At 34.9% G+C, this 16,351-nt stretch overlaps 1 protein-coding gene across 2 annotated transcripts in view; it reads left to right on the forward strand.

Moving 5' to 3' along the window:
- The window catches only part of LOC136028144 (protein spire homolog 1-like), a 68,100-nt gene that overhangs the window by 39,204 nt on the left and 12,545 nt on the right, over positions 1-16,351 (forward strand). Inside the window, exons 5-9 of one of the 2 annotated variants that reach the window (XM_065705805.1) lie at positions 87-251; positions 2,781-3,011; positions 8,840-9,019; positions 11,905-11,946; positions 15,147-15,258. In XM_065705805.1, coding sequence (XP_065561877.1) covers positions 87-251; positions 2,781-3,011; positions 8,840-9,019; positions 11,905-11,946; positions 15,147-15,258 — 730 coding nt within the window. The remainder of the gene's footprint in view (positions 1-86; positions 252-2,780; positions 3,012-8,839; positions 9,020-11,904; positions 11,947-15,146; positions 15,259-16,351) is intronic. The other variant, XM_065705806.1, reaches the window with a different exon arrangement.

Consider the following 16,351-nt stretch of genomic DNA (forward strand, 5'->3'; position numbering starts at 1 on the left):
ATATTTTCTGCACAATCAGGGGAAAATATCCGATTACAAGTAAGAGGGGCTCTTTGATTAACATTTGTCTATTTGTCCCTTTTTAGGTATGTGCTCAACAGCTACAGCTGAATTTGAATGCAGCTGACGTCCATTATGCCAACATATGCCGTGCTTATGTATCTGACGCTTTAGAATTATCTGCATCTTGGGCCCTTTTTCGAGCTGGCTTAGATGACCAAACAGAATCACATCAATGTTCCGAGGAACTGGTATAGTAGCCTCAATCAATTACTTATTTATTCTGCTGAACAACTTGCAAGATAAAATTGACAAGAAAATTTAAATACGTCTGAAGCTTGACTTGTGTATCGTGAAACTAACCTCGTCTTTATCTGGTGAATTAGACATCGCCAAGAGAATGTTAGAGATAATTACAATGAACAACATATATTGGAAACGAGAAGGGGATATATAGAGAAAAGAAATAAATTTTCTATTGAGCCAAGAGAAGGATAGTACACTCCTATGCAATTATGTAGCTTCAAGGCTACTGTAAAATTCAAAGGTGGAAAGAAAAAATGATAAGGAGAAATAATTTAATTTAAACGTCTAAAAGATTTTTTAATGTACTGTACGTAAACCACTTGCTTACCTCTTTTCGCTTATACTACTTTTTAGATTTTTGAATTTGTAATACATAGCCTAGACCCGACAACTCTGTTTAGTTTTAGATCAACCTGCAAAATTGACACAGTATCGCTTAAAAGCTGTTTAATCTAAAATAGAAATAGTTTGGCCCATTAAATAGAGACAGTGTGTAAACCTAAGTACATAATCATATATAATATTATTTTTTTTCGCTCCTTTTTACACTTATCTTAGAAATGAGAATTATAAGAAGGCCCTTGTCGCTGATTCTCTCTTAAATAATGACTTCGAAATTCTCAAAGCCTTCTTTATATTTTTTTTGTCTCTGAATTTGCATTCTAGATCTGAATCAGGTCAAGTCATTTTATTAAATATCTGATCCGGCTCCTTTGGCTCTATTTATTAGGGTGGAATGATAATTCTACAAGAGCCAGTGCTAACAGAGCCATTTCCGTCAATTTTTAGTATAATCTAGGAAATTGATCAGAGCTACTTTAAATTTTTTTATTCTTTTAATTTTTATAGTTAAAAAGTGCTGATTTCACTGAAGTGCTGAGAAATAAGCCACAAGAGGGAGCAAAAAAATAAAAAAAGACAAAATAAATAAATAAAGGAAAAGGTCCTAAGAAGTGCGACAGTTTACAAGCCTAGTAGTTTATTACCAACATATCTTGCTTGTAAAAACTAAATACCGAAGCGTCACCTACGTTTCAATCAAACAGTCAATAGCCATGGCATTGTTTCCATGGTATTGGTTCTAGGCATGGTATCATTGTGATGAATACCATACCTGAAAACGAGTGTTTATTTCCTCGAAGATTGGTCTCTTTGAATCTCTGAAGGTTTGACCCTCTGAAGTTTAAAGTAATGAACTCTAATAGAAGCTTTCATAAAAATCTGTTGCTTCAATGTTTACCCTCTAAATAAAGTTGAACTTAGAAGCAGTCTTCCATGGATCTCCCAAGGAGGAGGATATGGCGTTTGCTGACTGTTGATGTAAAACTGCGTGCAACACAGTTTGGCCTGGTATCAACAAAATTTGATGTTTGGCTTTCTCGTTTAACCCAACGTATTTTAGCTTATCATTGAATCTGAATGCGATCCAGATCTAACATTTCACGGTTGAGACCTATCAACAATCGAAATAGTAGGGTGGAAGCAGGGTGGGCAGAGCAGTACTGAAAAATTAGACAACCAGCGATGAATGCCTTTTAAGAAGCATTTATATAACAATACACAAGCACCAATAACACAAGTGTATAAATTATATGAGAATTCTGGAGAGAATTATAATCAATATACATCATAACTTTATTTCGTCATTCTTAGGCTTAAAAATTTTCATCCCACCCTTGAAAATTTTCGCAGAAAGACGTGCATGGAAACCCTTATGTTGTTGTAATAGGAAATCCACCTTCTTCTTTCATTCACTATTAAATTCTACGTAGTATAACGACTTAGTCCTCCTCGAGATTTTGGGAAGTCCACATTTCCCGAATATTAAATTTTCTACAGAATTTACATTAAACTTTTTTTGCAGCTTTGAGCATTTTTCAGCCTTTTTGTTCTCCTCTTGGTTAATAAATGAGCTACTGTTACGAGGTCCTTTTTTATTTTTTGAACAACATTTTGCAAAAATTTGGTGACGAACGGTTGATACTCATGTGAGGGAGATAAGGATCTGGGTTTTGACCCTCCTCCCCCAAAATTCAAAAGTATTCATTCGAAACATAAAACCCAGCCTGAGAAAAATGATCAGGCTAGGTTTTATTTCCATATGATTGATTTTAAAACTGTCTTTAAGCCTGAATATCCATAGCTACTATGGTGAGCTTGAATGCCATTTTTATTGTGTGAAAACTAGTTAAAGAGCCTGTCGAACGACAGCCATAAAAAAGGAAAAGAAAACCGTGACGTATACTTTTTCTGACGACCAGATAAAGAAAAATTGGTTTTCTTCTCCCGAACATGAAATATTAAGGCTTCTTGCCCCCCCCCTCCCAACTAAAAAAAGAAAAGATTCTCCATAGAGTTCAAATTCAATCCCTGATTCTTGAGACAAAACTGGCTGTACTTACCAAACGACCTATAAAATTTGTCACCTTTGGAGGACATTTACTGACTGTATGTTCATTTTTCTTTTTGTCTAGATAAAATCTTGGATGGACGTAATGCATCAGCTACGGTGTGGTGTTCGACTCCGTCATGTTGAACTTCGAGAAAAAGAGCCTCTTACATTTGACTTAACTCCTTATGAAGCTCTTATGGAAGATATAAAGAAAAAACGTTACTGTCTGAACAAAGTTGAGCCCGTCTCATTGAAAAAGGATCCACACGCAGCATTACTTGAAGTTATTAGAGCAAGACCGCTTTTAAGAAAGGTAAAATTGCTAAACTGCGCTTTTAAAAATCTGGTTTTGTCGCCTTACTAATTTAAATAAAACCATTGGTGTTTGTTTACTTAGGATTGTTTTTCGATTTTGACAAATCTAAAAAATTTAAAAATTTCAGAAAGTTGGAGTTTATTTCCTCTGAAGTTTATGTGTTAAAATTATATTTATTTTCTCTACTTTGATCATAAATTAGTTATGATATAATACAAACACTAAATAAATAAATCTTCTTTCCCTCTTTATCTTATTATTTTTTGACATTTTTTTTTTTGCTGTATTTTAATAAAAAAAATTTTAATTTTAATTCTGATAATTTTATGTGTTTGACACAATTGTGTGCATTCACACTTTTTAAATTTTTTTTAATTAGTTTTCAAGGTATAAACGTTGTTTCTGAGTTATTTCTTTTTTTTTCTTTTTCTTTTTTTTTGTCTGATGCTGTAAGCTTATCTGACTCTTAGAGCTTATGACATTCTTATGGAAATAAATGTTATCTTTATCTTAGGTTTTGCTGGGGGATTTCTTATCTGTGCCAAAGCCTATCATATTCCTTTATAATAGAACCCGATATTTCATAATTTTGATAAATATTTTTCACTTTTACGCTCCCTTTTTTGCATAATTGTGGGTTTCAATAAGATTTGTGTATTTGGTATCTCTGCTGGTGTACTTTTGAAATTTAAAATCGAAGTTGTAGTTCGCTAATTCTGGCACTCTAACAAAACAACAAATTCCACAGCCAGTATGATAATATATCGCTGATATGTGCATGTAAGTAGCTCCATGGGCTACTTGTAAACCCTGTCGTTCAAATAATTTTTTACCTCTGAAAAGTTTTCTAATTTGTTTGGAAGGTGCAGGGCCTCTGGGAAATTTCCTCCGGCTTGTTTCTTGTTTGCTAGACCAGGGATACTTCAAAGAAAAGGTAGTTTTTTTATTTTTTTACTTCAGATTTTGGTTCTTGGAGGAAAGGGATTGAAGGTAATACACCAACGAAGAATTTGTTCCCAGTCTTACCCATCTAATGATATTATTGGAATGTGTTTTTTCCAGCACAACGGTCCAAGCAAGTGATGATCCCACCGGTATCCTTTGTATATTTATGTACTACCATGCGTTCTAATCTACTTTGTTGATTGTTCCAAGCACCAAAAATAACAATTGGTGTCCCCGATTTTTAAAACCTTTAATTTCTCCGGTACCAAAATTAGCAAGCTACTGCCCAGACTTTATATCCAATGGAATACGACCCGGATACCGAAGAACCGACTCCAGCTTTACTGCTTGACTTTTATTAAAGACTAGACACAAAGCAGAAGTGTGAAATTTAACGGACAGAATGTGTTTTTTACTGCAGATGCATATGCTCAAATGACCAGGGACAAATTCCTATCTAAAAAAAAAAATAAATAAGGCAATGTTCATCCACATGCTCTGGGATAGTTTATGTGAAAGTAATGTCGAATTTATTTGTACAAATAGGAATGAGTATGTTAAAGTCAACAAATGAAATATCCCGTTTCCTCGTTTAAATCTATGAAGTGCTTGCACATTTGCATATAATTTTTTTTTTACAAATCATTTATTGTTTGCACGGTTTTCTTCTTCTGCGTTTCTCGGGTTGTTTTATCTTTCATTCCTTTAAAACTTTTTATAACCCTGAGAATAAGATGTTAAAGATGAGAGATGTTAAAGATGGGAGGTGTTTAAGTTAGAAATGGTTTAACACAAAGAGCTGATTTTAGTCCTTTTATTTCATTCCATTGAATATGACACTCTTTCCTAAGTAGTTTAGTGATAGTCATTCGTTTGTAATGTTGTTTTATATATTTTTTCCTTAATCTGGTGAACCACAAACATCAAGATAATGCCCAAATATTTTTATTTTTCTAGCATCTTTATCGTAGTCGCATCCCACCCTAGAGTAAATCCTGTTATTCATGCTATAAAGTTCATATTGCCTTAGACCGCTGGAAACTGTGTGGAGTTCTGGGGCAATAGATGAGATACATCTAACCGCGGAAATTGATAACAAATTTTAAAGGCAGGCACCTCCAAAGTGATATATTGGTGAACCTTTAGTTTTGTGAACCCATGTTTGCCTCATTCTTATTTCCAGGGATGCGTCGAGTGAATCGAATAGTTGTATATTTGAAAACCATTCCACTTTTTTATCCGAATCGAATTTTTACTACTTTCCTTAGAAAAAAGAATTGTTAATTCAGTTGTAATCGACTCGTTTGTTGCCATCTATTTATCGAAGACGCAAGAGGAGATGATTCAAGCTTTAAATAGACTATCTATGTGTTTTTTCTGTAAACTATAGACTATCTATGACAATAGGCTATAGACTACCTCTCTATAAGCATAGACTATCTGTGTGTTTGTCTAAAGGTGTTGAAACAGTATATCTACTCCCCTCTCAACTCTCGGAGTGATTTTCGGCTTAGCCGAGCATGCCACCTCCGCAATACTAGAGACCGCAAATGGCATTCTTGGCAGGAAGTTTAAAGATGAATAACCTTAGATTACTGAAGACATCATACGACTGCAAGGATTGTCTTGAGAAGCATTTAAACCCACAAGTAGTGACGGAACCAAGCATCCTAAGATGGTTCCGAATCACTGAAAGTATCACTCCACCACCCCCACTAAGATCTGAGACCAAAGAGTCCGTTGAATCACTGAAGTGAGGCAAAGCTTCAGGACCAGGTTGTGCCTCTGTGGGGCTAATAAATGCCGACTCAAAAGAAGTCGTTAATCTATGCCACATCATTAAATTAGCCACATTGTTCACTGGATATGTCCCACGACAGTGGTATAAGGCAGCAGTAGTCCCAATCCATGAAAAAACCTCAAACAGAGAATGTGAAACCTCCGGCCCATCAGCCTGACAAGCCACCAAACAAGAATTCTGACTAAGATCCTCCTCCGCAGAATCCTAGCAATCACAGCACCTGTTATTAATAAATATCAGGTCGGACTCCGACCTGGATGATCAACTGTCGACCATATTTTTGCTGCGTGCTGTGGAATGAAGAATTAAGTTTAATAAAGAGGTCTGTCAACTATTTATTGACTATCGCCCGGCCTTTGTCCTCATATGGAGGATAAGTTTGCGGCATATTTTATAACACTACGATATTCCAGATAAAATCATCAGAATCATTGAGTACATGTAAAACAATTTTAAAAGCCAAATAGTTACTATCGATGGACTCTGGTGAAGTCTTGATAACTGTCGAAATCCTCCAGGGATGCATCCACTCCCCTCATTTGTTCAACTTATTCCTACATGCCATCCTCTTTCTGGTACCCGCCGATCATGGGAGGAAAATAGATTGGATTATATTTGACAAACTAGGTTATGTTGATGATGTCGGTCAGCTAGCTCTGCTCCCCCCTCCCAAGAACTCCAAAGCCGGTTGGACAGTATCTCTCAAGCAACGAAACCGTTTATGATGCAGATTAATGCAAATCCAAAGTTGTGGTTAAAATATCTCAGGGAAATTTCAACCTCCTTTCCTTAAAAGTTGATGGTAAGCAAGTGGAAACAGTGTATATCTTCTCTTCGACAGTCGCTTAACGATTTACAATTGCCACAGTACAGACAATAAACATCCTGTCGCCCTCGCTATCTCTAGTTTCAGAAGACTCTCAAAATCCAGCCATCTTTTGAATATACATGCTTGGATCAGTGTTAAATACATTTTTCTGTTGATGTCATTTACCTCTTCTTCTATTTTTCCTCCCCTCTTTAGTTTTTACTTATATTCTATCTACCCTAGTTCTGCCCTAGGATGGATGGATGATAGACTATCTATCAACAAGAGAAAATGGCATCAGTTTTATACTATCCTGGAAAGGCTTAAGCCACCTTTGCCTCTCACTCAGACTATGTGTCTTGGCTTTTTCTCCAATTAGTCATTGCTTGATGGCAACTTGATTTTAATTTTCATACATTCTGCCAGGTTTTATGCATTCTACTGACTCACGGATTTATTTGTACTAAAATTCAATAATGTCTGTGAAACGAAAAGTAAAGTTTTAGCAGCCTCTAATTGAAAAAGGAAATGCAAATGTATGCGTAGATAGTCCTATAATCACTTGAATGGAAAAACTAGTAGAAGTTTCAGTTATCGAACCAAAACATTCTTTTGCTAAACGATGTTTCCTCCCTTAATCCAGATCTAATTTCAGAATTTCTGTATATGTCTGATAATCCATTTATTACTGTTTTATGTAAATTAGGTGCGATTGTGTTCGGACAACGTCGCAGTACTTCATTTGCCTTGATTAAGCTTCTCCATTTGGGAAGTGATGTGGTGGAACCGTTTTACGTGTTCGTCACCAACGGATCTAGGGCCATCCGTTGAAAAGTCCAAATAGACGCTCAAGGAATGTATCTTAAATGAAATGTTACATCCATATTGGGTTTCATGTCAATAGTTGTTGTACAATATTGTACTAATTTCTACCTTATGGTTGCCTAAAAAGCTCTTATAAACATATATGGAAGATATCCATGCCGTTCTTTCGCGTCTCTCATCAAATAATGGAAATGTTCGTCAGCCATTTTTTTCTCTTGCATGATGAATATTCCTTCTTTAGTTTTTTTTTTTTTTTTTTTTTTTTTTTTTTTTTTTTTTTTTTTTTTTTTTTTTTTTTTTTTTTTTAATGATCTACGCAAACTTATCTCTCAAAGTCCATCATATGTCTTATTCATAGCTTTCAAGAAAAATTTCATGTGATTCTATTTAGTATGTAGTGAGGTAGATACACTTTTTTCCAGTGGACAAGAGAATATTTAACAATATTCTCCTCTCGAGGCAGCAGATTTTATGCATCTACCTTATTTTCTTTTGTGCATTTTTATCCTTATTTTTTTATACTATTCTTATGTTTTTTCCTGTCTCTGCTGTCTCACTACGATATAAAGCTGCAGTGCTTTGTTTATCCGACCTGCAAATCTATTAGAATTCTTGTTGTGGAGAGGTACTGCTTTTAGACTAAGTTTTCTAAAGCTACCCTAGCCGAGTGGATGACAAACTGGGGTTAGAATCCTATATCCTCTGGAACGAGAGTTCAGATCGTGATGTAGGTTCAAATCCTGTGGCTTGGGGTAGGAGTTGGTGGTGTGACTCTGCAAGCTCAGCCGTCGTCATGCGCAGAGGTTGAAAGGAGAGCATATATGTCTCTCTAATCGAATCTATTAAATATCCTATAATCTATGAAGAAACATTAATCACTTACACTGAAATCATTTTGAGTTTGTCATAACAGTCACAGCGTCGGTATATTTGAAGTTTAACTTCAAATATACCGATTTTTTGCAACTCGACAATAAATCAGTTTTACAGGAGCCCGAAATGTTCACGTCGTCTTCAAGGTAGAATGACTGATTATTATTTTTGAGAGGGAAAAACTTACATATTTAAGTAATTATGGAATTAATCAAAGTTTGGTAGAGATCCCTTCTTTAAAATTTTTTTCTTCTTTCTAGGCCTTACGAAAATCTTTCACGCCAGACTTAAAACCACTATTGGAAAATGTTTTTTTACTTTTTGTATTTCTTCTTTTTTCCTCTCTGTTTCTCATCTCCAAAGATGTAAGCTTTAATCGTGTAATAACCTTTCTTCAAGCTGTCAAAGCGTTCATTAAAAGAAAAGCTAACTGTAACCTAAAATTTTATAAACATCTATCCTATCAGATCCAAGAAATTTTTCGGAATAGCTAATTTTAACTTTTAACTATTTGCTTATTTTTTGTCATCTATAAGGATATAAGCCTTATAAGTGTAAAAACTTCTCTTCAAGGCATCGGAGCGATCATTAAAAGATAGGCCACCACAACCTGTGTCTGTTGTTGAAAAGTTGATGGAGTCAATCAGGACACATGACGTCAAAAGACTTCGGAGGTCACCCTTGAAGGACTGGTCATCGCTACCAAAGATTGGACCCAAAAAGATCGAGTGTGATCTCCGCCTATTTGAAGACGTAAGTCTCTATTACTGCTCATCCATGATTTCCCTTAAACGTTTAACAATTTTATTTTTGGTAATACCATTGAAAACAGATAATTTAGTGAAAGAAAATTTCTGTTTACAAAAGGATAAAGAACTATGTCGAGATAGAGCATACAAAGCAAGAGAACTAATTAAAGGTAAAAATCAACAAGAAGCGAAAGGTACAATTGAAGATAGTAGGAGTATTATACCGCTTTCTTGGCAGCTAAATTCGATTTCCTTAATCTCAAATAGCGAGTTCAAAAAAGTTAATGCAACCTGAAAAATGTACCATACAAAATAATATTTATGGAGATAGATGACAGGAGCATTGTCGATATTTTACGTGAACGTAACATAATTTTTAATAAATAGAAAAATAGATTTCCCTAGTCGTAATTCAAGTTTAGGATTAGAAACCATGCATAAAAGAATGGAAATCTAGCTGAAGTATGACTAGAAACGTATACTGTGAATTCACGCTTTGTATAAGAAAAAAAAAACTAAATTACGAGAAAATATCAAAAGATGAAGACATATAAAAGTGAAATTTTCTATCACTTAGTTGAGATCAAGACTCAGGCACACACGGAGAATTCTATTTTTTTAGGGGGGGGGGGAATAATAAAAGGAACCTATTTGATAATTTAATAAAGTGCCCAGGATTTTTGGGAAAATTTTTAATTCGAGGTAGGTAGTGAGGGGGGGATTGGTCCCTGAATATGAACCCCCCTATATATGTTCCTGCTAAAATAGGGATAGGGAATAGATATATTGCGAGGAGGAATTATCTTTTTTTTCTAATTGGGAACACCAAAATAACCTGGTATGAATAGTAAAAATGAAAAGAAAGGTAGAGCAATTTACGGGATAAATTGAAAACATTAACGTAAAAAAGAAGAAAACAAAAGCACGAAAAACTTTTCGGTGAGTCATGTACAGAAGGAAATGAAGATCCTTAAACTATTGGTTGAATCGATTTCAAGTTTTGTTGTTTTTTGTTTTGTTTTTTCATTTGATGTTTGGTAGAAGTTTTTATGGCAAATAAAAACAGAAAAAGAATTTAGTTAAGATATTAATGCTAAATGATTGTGCCTTTTGGTAATTCAAAAGGCGCTTTGTAAATTTATGGTCCACTAGGGGCTTATAGCCTGCCTCTTTTTATACTCAGTGCCGTCGATCGATTAGTCCAGTTCTCCCGCATATTTTTCGTTTTTCAATAACATTAGAAGCTTCTATTACTCTCTTCAAAGCAAACTTGGCTGTGTAAAGTAACCATAAAAGCAATTGAATTGAATTTATTTATGACCAGTTGTAAACACAATAACAGATGGATGAAAGAGGATGAAACTTAAGATTTATCTTTGAATATTCTCGACTCAGAATCGAAAAAGTTTTCTCAAACGCCTGTACCGTTCGGCTGGGGCTGAAGACATCTTCCGCATAAGCAATAAGAGATCCATCTATCCCTTCTAAAATACAAGAGGAAGCCGCCCGAGACTGTGCGTCCAGAATACAGTTATTAAACGCGATTGGGGATCTTAGGGCACGTTGCCTTAGTCCAGTGCTATCAGGTATGACTATCCCTAATCATTCCGTCAGGCAGTTTAACTATGATAGTTTAATGAGTATACACATCATACAAAATGCGAATAATACAAGTACTGGCCCTGCGCTTATACAGTTCAGTAAGTTTACCCGCCGTTTACCCGTGCCATTTAACCAAACATTTGGAAAACTATAGGTTCTATCATTATCTTACTTCTATGACTATCTACTTTAGTTTTGCCCTAGGAATGACGCATGGATGGATCATAGATAGACTTATCTATTAACAATTGAACTGACATCATTTTTATACAATCCTAATAAGGGCTTATGCCAGATTTGCCTCTCAATCAATGGTACTATCTGTCTTGGCTTTTTCTACAATTAGCCATGGCTTGATGTCCACAGCTACTTGATTTTAATGCAAAATCAACGGCCTCGGTTGAGGCCGAAGGGTCTCCTGACTTATCAGCATTAATCAAAAATGACGACAGTGCCGTCAGTACATGAGCGCACCCTATTTCTTTCTGAAATCCCAGTTGGTGTAGGGGATAAATATAAATTTATCTATCCTCAGGCACTATCAAGTTTTCAAAAATTTCGCAAAGAAATGTAGCTACCGTTTTTGGCCGATATGAGGAACATTCATTTAAAGGTTTATCTTTTTAGGGACAGGAGTAAGACTGCGAAGGATTTATTATATCCCCTGGTATTGGAATAGTATGAACTTCAGAATCTGTTTTTCTGCTATCTAGAAAAAAAAATATATTTGTTGCCACAATTAAAGGAATATCGTGATTCGTTGAGCAGACTTCATTTACCATTTGACTTTTATTGTTATTGTCTATATATATATATATATATATATATATATATATATATATATATATATATATATATATATATATATATATATATGTTTGTGTGTGTAAAATTGTCGTCACAAGAGGTTTGCCATCCTTGGAGTGGTTTACTTTTCAAAAAGTCTAGTTTATTCGTGTTTTTATTTTGTATATATATGTTCCTTTTATTGAATGTGTCTTTCTTTTTTCTTTTTTTTACTTTTTTTATACTCCATTGCCATGCCTTTGTGGTATTGACAGATTATAAAATATATTCATTCATATATATATATAAATATATATATATACATATATATATATATATATATATATATATATATATATATATATATATATATATATATATATATATATATATATATATATATATATATATATATATATATATATATATATATATATGGATTCTCTTTTTCATATAGTTCTATTTTATTTTTAATCTTATTCATCATATATTTTATCTTAGGCAAAATATGTCCAGTTTCATGGAAAAAAGAGAAGTGACAAGGTATTTATGGGTCGTGTTGTCTATCAAAAAGCTTGTTTTCGTTTCTTTTTTCTACTGTTTTTCTTTATTCTTTCCTGTAATTGCAAATTTAAAATATTTACAGCATCTTTTTAATGCTGACAATTTACAAGTTTGCAAACTTGGACCATTTTTGTTTTGGCTTTATGTTAAAAGAGTTAACCTTTTATGTTATTAAATAACAAGCTTTAAAGGACACAGAATATGCAACAGATACGAAACCAAAATTTATTCCCAAGGTCTTTGATTTGTATGCTGTTATAATTTTCTCCTGTCTTCTTTTATTTTCTATTTTTCCACGGGAAAGAACTTGGCTTTACACGTTTTGCTTTTAATGTTTTTCTGGTGTGCCGTAACTGGTGTAGAATACATTATTAGAAGGTAATAAAAAAATAACAGTAATTGCAAATTACTCTCTCAAAAGTGAGATTGCAGTTTGCAAAGTGTTACTAATTGAAAAATTCGTCTACGGAGAGAACCGCTACCTATATTGATGTCACTATAAACATGCACTTGAGTGAGTATGTATTTGCACGATTGTCCTGCACCAAGGAAAAACACAATATTCATTGAACAATCGCAGCTTAGATACCAATATACATTTATGAAAATTTGATTTATTTTTGGGACACAGTGCGCGGTAGCGATGCTAGCGGCTGGAGACAGGAAACTGGTATTGGTATCTAATTGGTAACAGGAAACTGGTATTGGTATTGGTATCTAAACTGTGCATGCAACAAAACAAAATTGCGTTCCCGCCTATGGTGTTGTAGTACGATCTACGCATCGGAGCGCGGGCTTGATCTACGCGTCGGAGCGCGTCGGGCGGGAGGAGGCGCCAAGTTCAGAGCTCTGTACCAAATCTTCTCATGGGCAAGATAGGAGTTTTCATAACTGTATTGGTATCTAAGCTGTGTTGAACAATACAGGTGATAGGCATGGTCGTGATTAGTAAGTGCAAAGTTCTAACAAAAGAAACATATAGCTCCTATAAAAAAAGAATATTCCACTGAGAAAATACTAAATGCTATCAATCAAGGTTCATCAGAGAGATGCCACCAGCCAGTGGCGGCTCTGGCCTCTCTTGCGCGCGGGGAAAATTTTGATTAGTGCACTCCCCTTGTCTCTCAAAAGTTTTCAGGGCAAATTTTTAAACTATATGGGCGACATTGCTTTCAATCTGTTCCTTGGTGGTGTGCCTGCCATAGTGATGTCACAGCCTAATTTTTTAATAAGATGCTTTCAAATATAAATATGAAAAAGAACCCGCTATTTTTAGTAAAACACTCCCTGTTATGGTTTTTTATTTTCTGCCCAGTGTTTTCAACCTTTCGGTAAAATAGTGTTAGAATTGGTTTTAGAATTGTTTGAATTTGATTAGAAAAACATGGATTAGTCCAGCAAGCCATAGAACAGGATATTGTTATGGGTCAACTGCAGTACTATCAGTACCTGGAGAAAAACCTGTCAGTGCCTCTAGGACACAAAGACAAAAATATACCCATAGAAAGGTTCAACAAAACTGCGAAAATTCTGTTGTACGAAAAGTCTAGATTTGTCGCTAGAAAAATAATTTTACTAGAAAGAAAAAAAATCACGAAGTAGGAATAAATCATTGAAGGTTGTAACTCTGGTTAGTGCCCACAAATGGTTCTTTTTTTCTTTCATCTTTGTTTATTTCAATGGTATTAATCTTTTGTGTCCGTTTTGGTGCCGGGTTTTGGGTTGTAGATCCTTGAACCTGAATATGAGTTGGCTTTCAGGGAATTTTATTATAAATCTCAGACGGTGATTGAGGGTTTTTGCAAGGATCTTATCCGATTGGCTTCTTATGCTTATTCATCTGTTGTTGTTACTATCAACTTATTTTCTTGTTTTACTGTAGAGTGCAATAGTAGTTGTTTTGATAAGGATATGAGAAAATCTCAAATGCTTGTGGTAACTTTGTGTTAAACATCCACTTGTTTTTTAGCGCTTAGTCGCGTTAGCTCTGATTGAACATCATCTGGGCCAAAATTTGTATATAATCCTAGACCTTTTATTTATACTGTTGTTCTTCTTTAAGGGGAGAAGAACTCAGAGGAACTGGCTTCTTGTTTAGGAAAACGTCAGGAGCCCCGCATATGGCAGGATGATTCAGTTTCTGATTAAAGCATTCCTTCCATAACGTGCATCTTCCCTCATTGGGTATAATAGGGTACCTAGTTTTATCTAGCAGGGATGTGTCTACTAACGCTTGTTATTTAGAAGTTCACGGATCGCATTGAATTGTTATGGTCGTTGTTGAATATACCTTTAGTTTCTCAGGATTTCTCATTACCGTACTGCTTTATTTATCCTGCCTTATTTTATTTTTATTTTTTGATAGACGTTTGATGCTTCATGTGCAATTTTGAGACGTTTAAACGTCTCAAATTCGTTTAAACGTTTGGCACTGTCAGTCCCATTGGAATTGAAATCACTTCGCGTCTAACTAGTGGGGTAATGCAACTGTACTATGTCTTACCAGGCTTGGAGTATCATTTTAAATTTACTTAAATTACTAGGTGGAAGGTAAATGGACCTAAAATTTTAATCTGGGGATGGGGGCAGATAATGGGACTAAAAATTATGTGTCCTCAACCCATATAAGCGTTTTTGCATTACAGACCCAAAGGGATTTCGGATCCATTTCCATCAGTGATGTAATATGGGCACCAGTCTATCAAAATCGGGTATGCAAAATACCTAGGTAATTGTAGAATTAATTATGTAAGTTTTTTAGGGAAATTTACGTTGAAGAATAGCACCTTTCGATTTTTACCCATCATGCCCTGTTAAATGGCAAAGAATTTTTTTTTCTTTTATTATCCCCCAGCCCCTCCGTTACCAAAGTTACTCACAGGAGACAAGTCAGTAATCACCCAATTCAAAGAAACCCTTTAGAGTCTAGTCACTAAGATGAAACCAAAAATTATCCAATATACTAACTTGTAATTACTTGTTACTTGTATACCACTAATACCATTTGAAACAATGTTCAATGTAATCTATTCCGGAACTGTGGCGAGCGATGTAACGAGAGTAACCTGTCGCAATGTCATTCGTACAAATGTCTTGTCACAATGAAAATTCAGTATTTGTTTTTTAAAGCTTTTAGTTTCATGATACATACAATTTTTCCATTTATCCTCTTATTGTAGGACTCGGATGATTCAGACTCATATTTATATCAAAGTGAAGATATCAAAAGACACGAGAGAAAAAATGGACAGTGTATGCTTCTTCGGCCCTCTGAGCTAGAAAACTCATGGTGTAAGTAGGGTTCTGTTCTTGTCTTAGTGAATGCGCCACTTTATAAAGAACTTAATGTCTCCCCACAATTTTCTCTCTCTGTTTTTAGGCCTATAAGTGACGGGAATAAAACCAGCATCCTTACTGTATTCTATTGCCCACAGATATTTCGTTACCCCTCATGGCCATGGATCAGAATTTCCTGATACTCATATATTTCAATAGTGTGAAAAGGTCTATTAATTATGCCTCCAGTGATGAACGACCCATGCAGAACAAGGGCCAAGAGTCCAAAATTATGCAAATTACCCAGATCTGTTCACAGTCTGTTCACAGTCTGTTCACAGATGCGTTTTAAGATAATAAAAAAGGGCGAGCATAGTTGACCTTGGCTGTCTGCTTGGAACTTCAAGGGATATTTTCAGGAAAAAGAAGATCTGAAAGGTTGTTCGTAAAGGGAAGTGTGCTGAATGAGTTAGAAAACCTTTTTGTTCAGTTTGATTGAATGTTTTTCATAAATCTTAAATTAAAGGAAGCAAAGTTTTTGCCCAAACGACTTGAAAGTGACATCCATAATTCCCTAGGCCGAGATGACTAATGAGCAAAAATCGAGGCTGGTGGCAAAAAATCCCCCAAAATGGGTCAATTTTTTCCTGCTTGAAACTTATATCCGTAAGTCTTTGGGCCAGTGGAACCTCAATCTACAGAGATAACTTGACATATTACTGTTTCCTCTGAAGTGAGCCCATAACTTATTCTGGAATAACCTGAAATTTACACCTGTAAATTCCTGGGCCAAGAGGACCATGATGTTAAACGAATTGTGGAGGGGGCATAGGCCTTCCGAGAATGGGGTCCCAATAAAATACTGTTAAACTATATTTTGTTTTTATTACTGCGCTAATGACATTCTAGCCTTTAGCGCGTTTATGGAGGTGGTAGCACCACTCTTATTTAGGGTAATATTTGTTCGTTTTAAGTTTGAAGTAATTTTTTTTTGTGTGTGTGTGAGGTTTCATTTATTCACCCATATTACTTTCTGCTTTTTAATTTGATGTGATTATTTATTTCAATTTCTGTTTTTTAGCTTTCATTTATTTATTCAGAGTAATTC

The sequence above is a fragment of the Artemia franciscana genome, chromosome 6 (assembly GCF_032884065.1).
Source record: "Artemia franciscana chromosome 6, ASM3288406v1, whole genome shotgun sequence".
NCBI lineage: Eukaryota > Metazoa > Arthropoda > Branchiopoda > Anostraca > Artemiidae > Artemia > Artemia franciscana.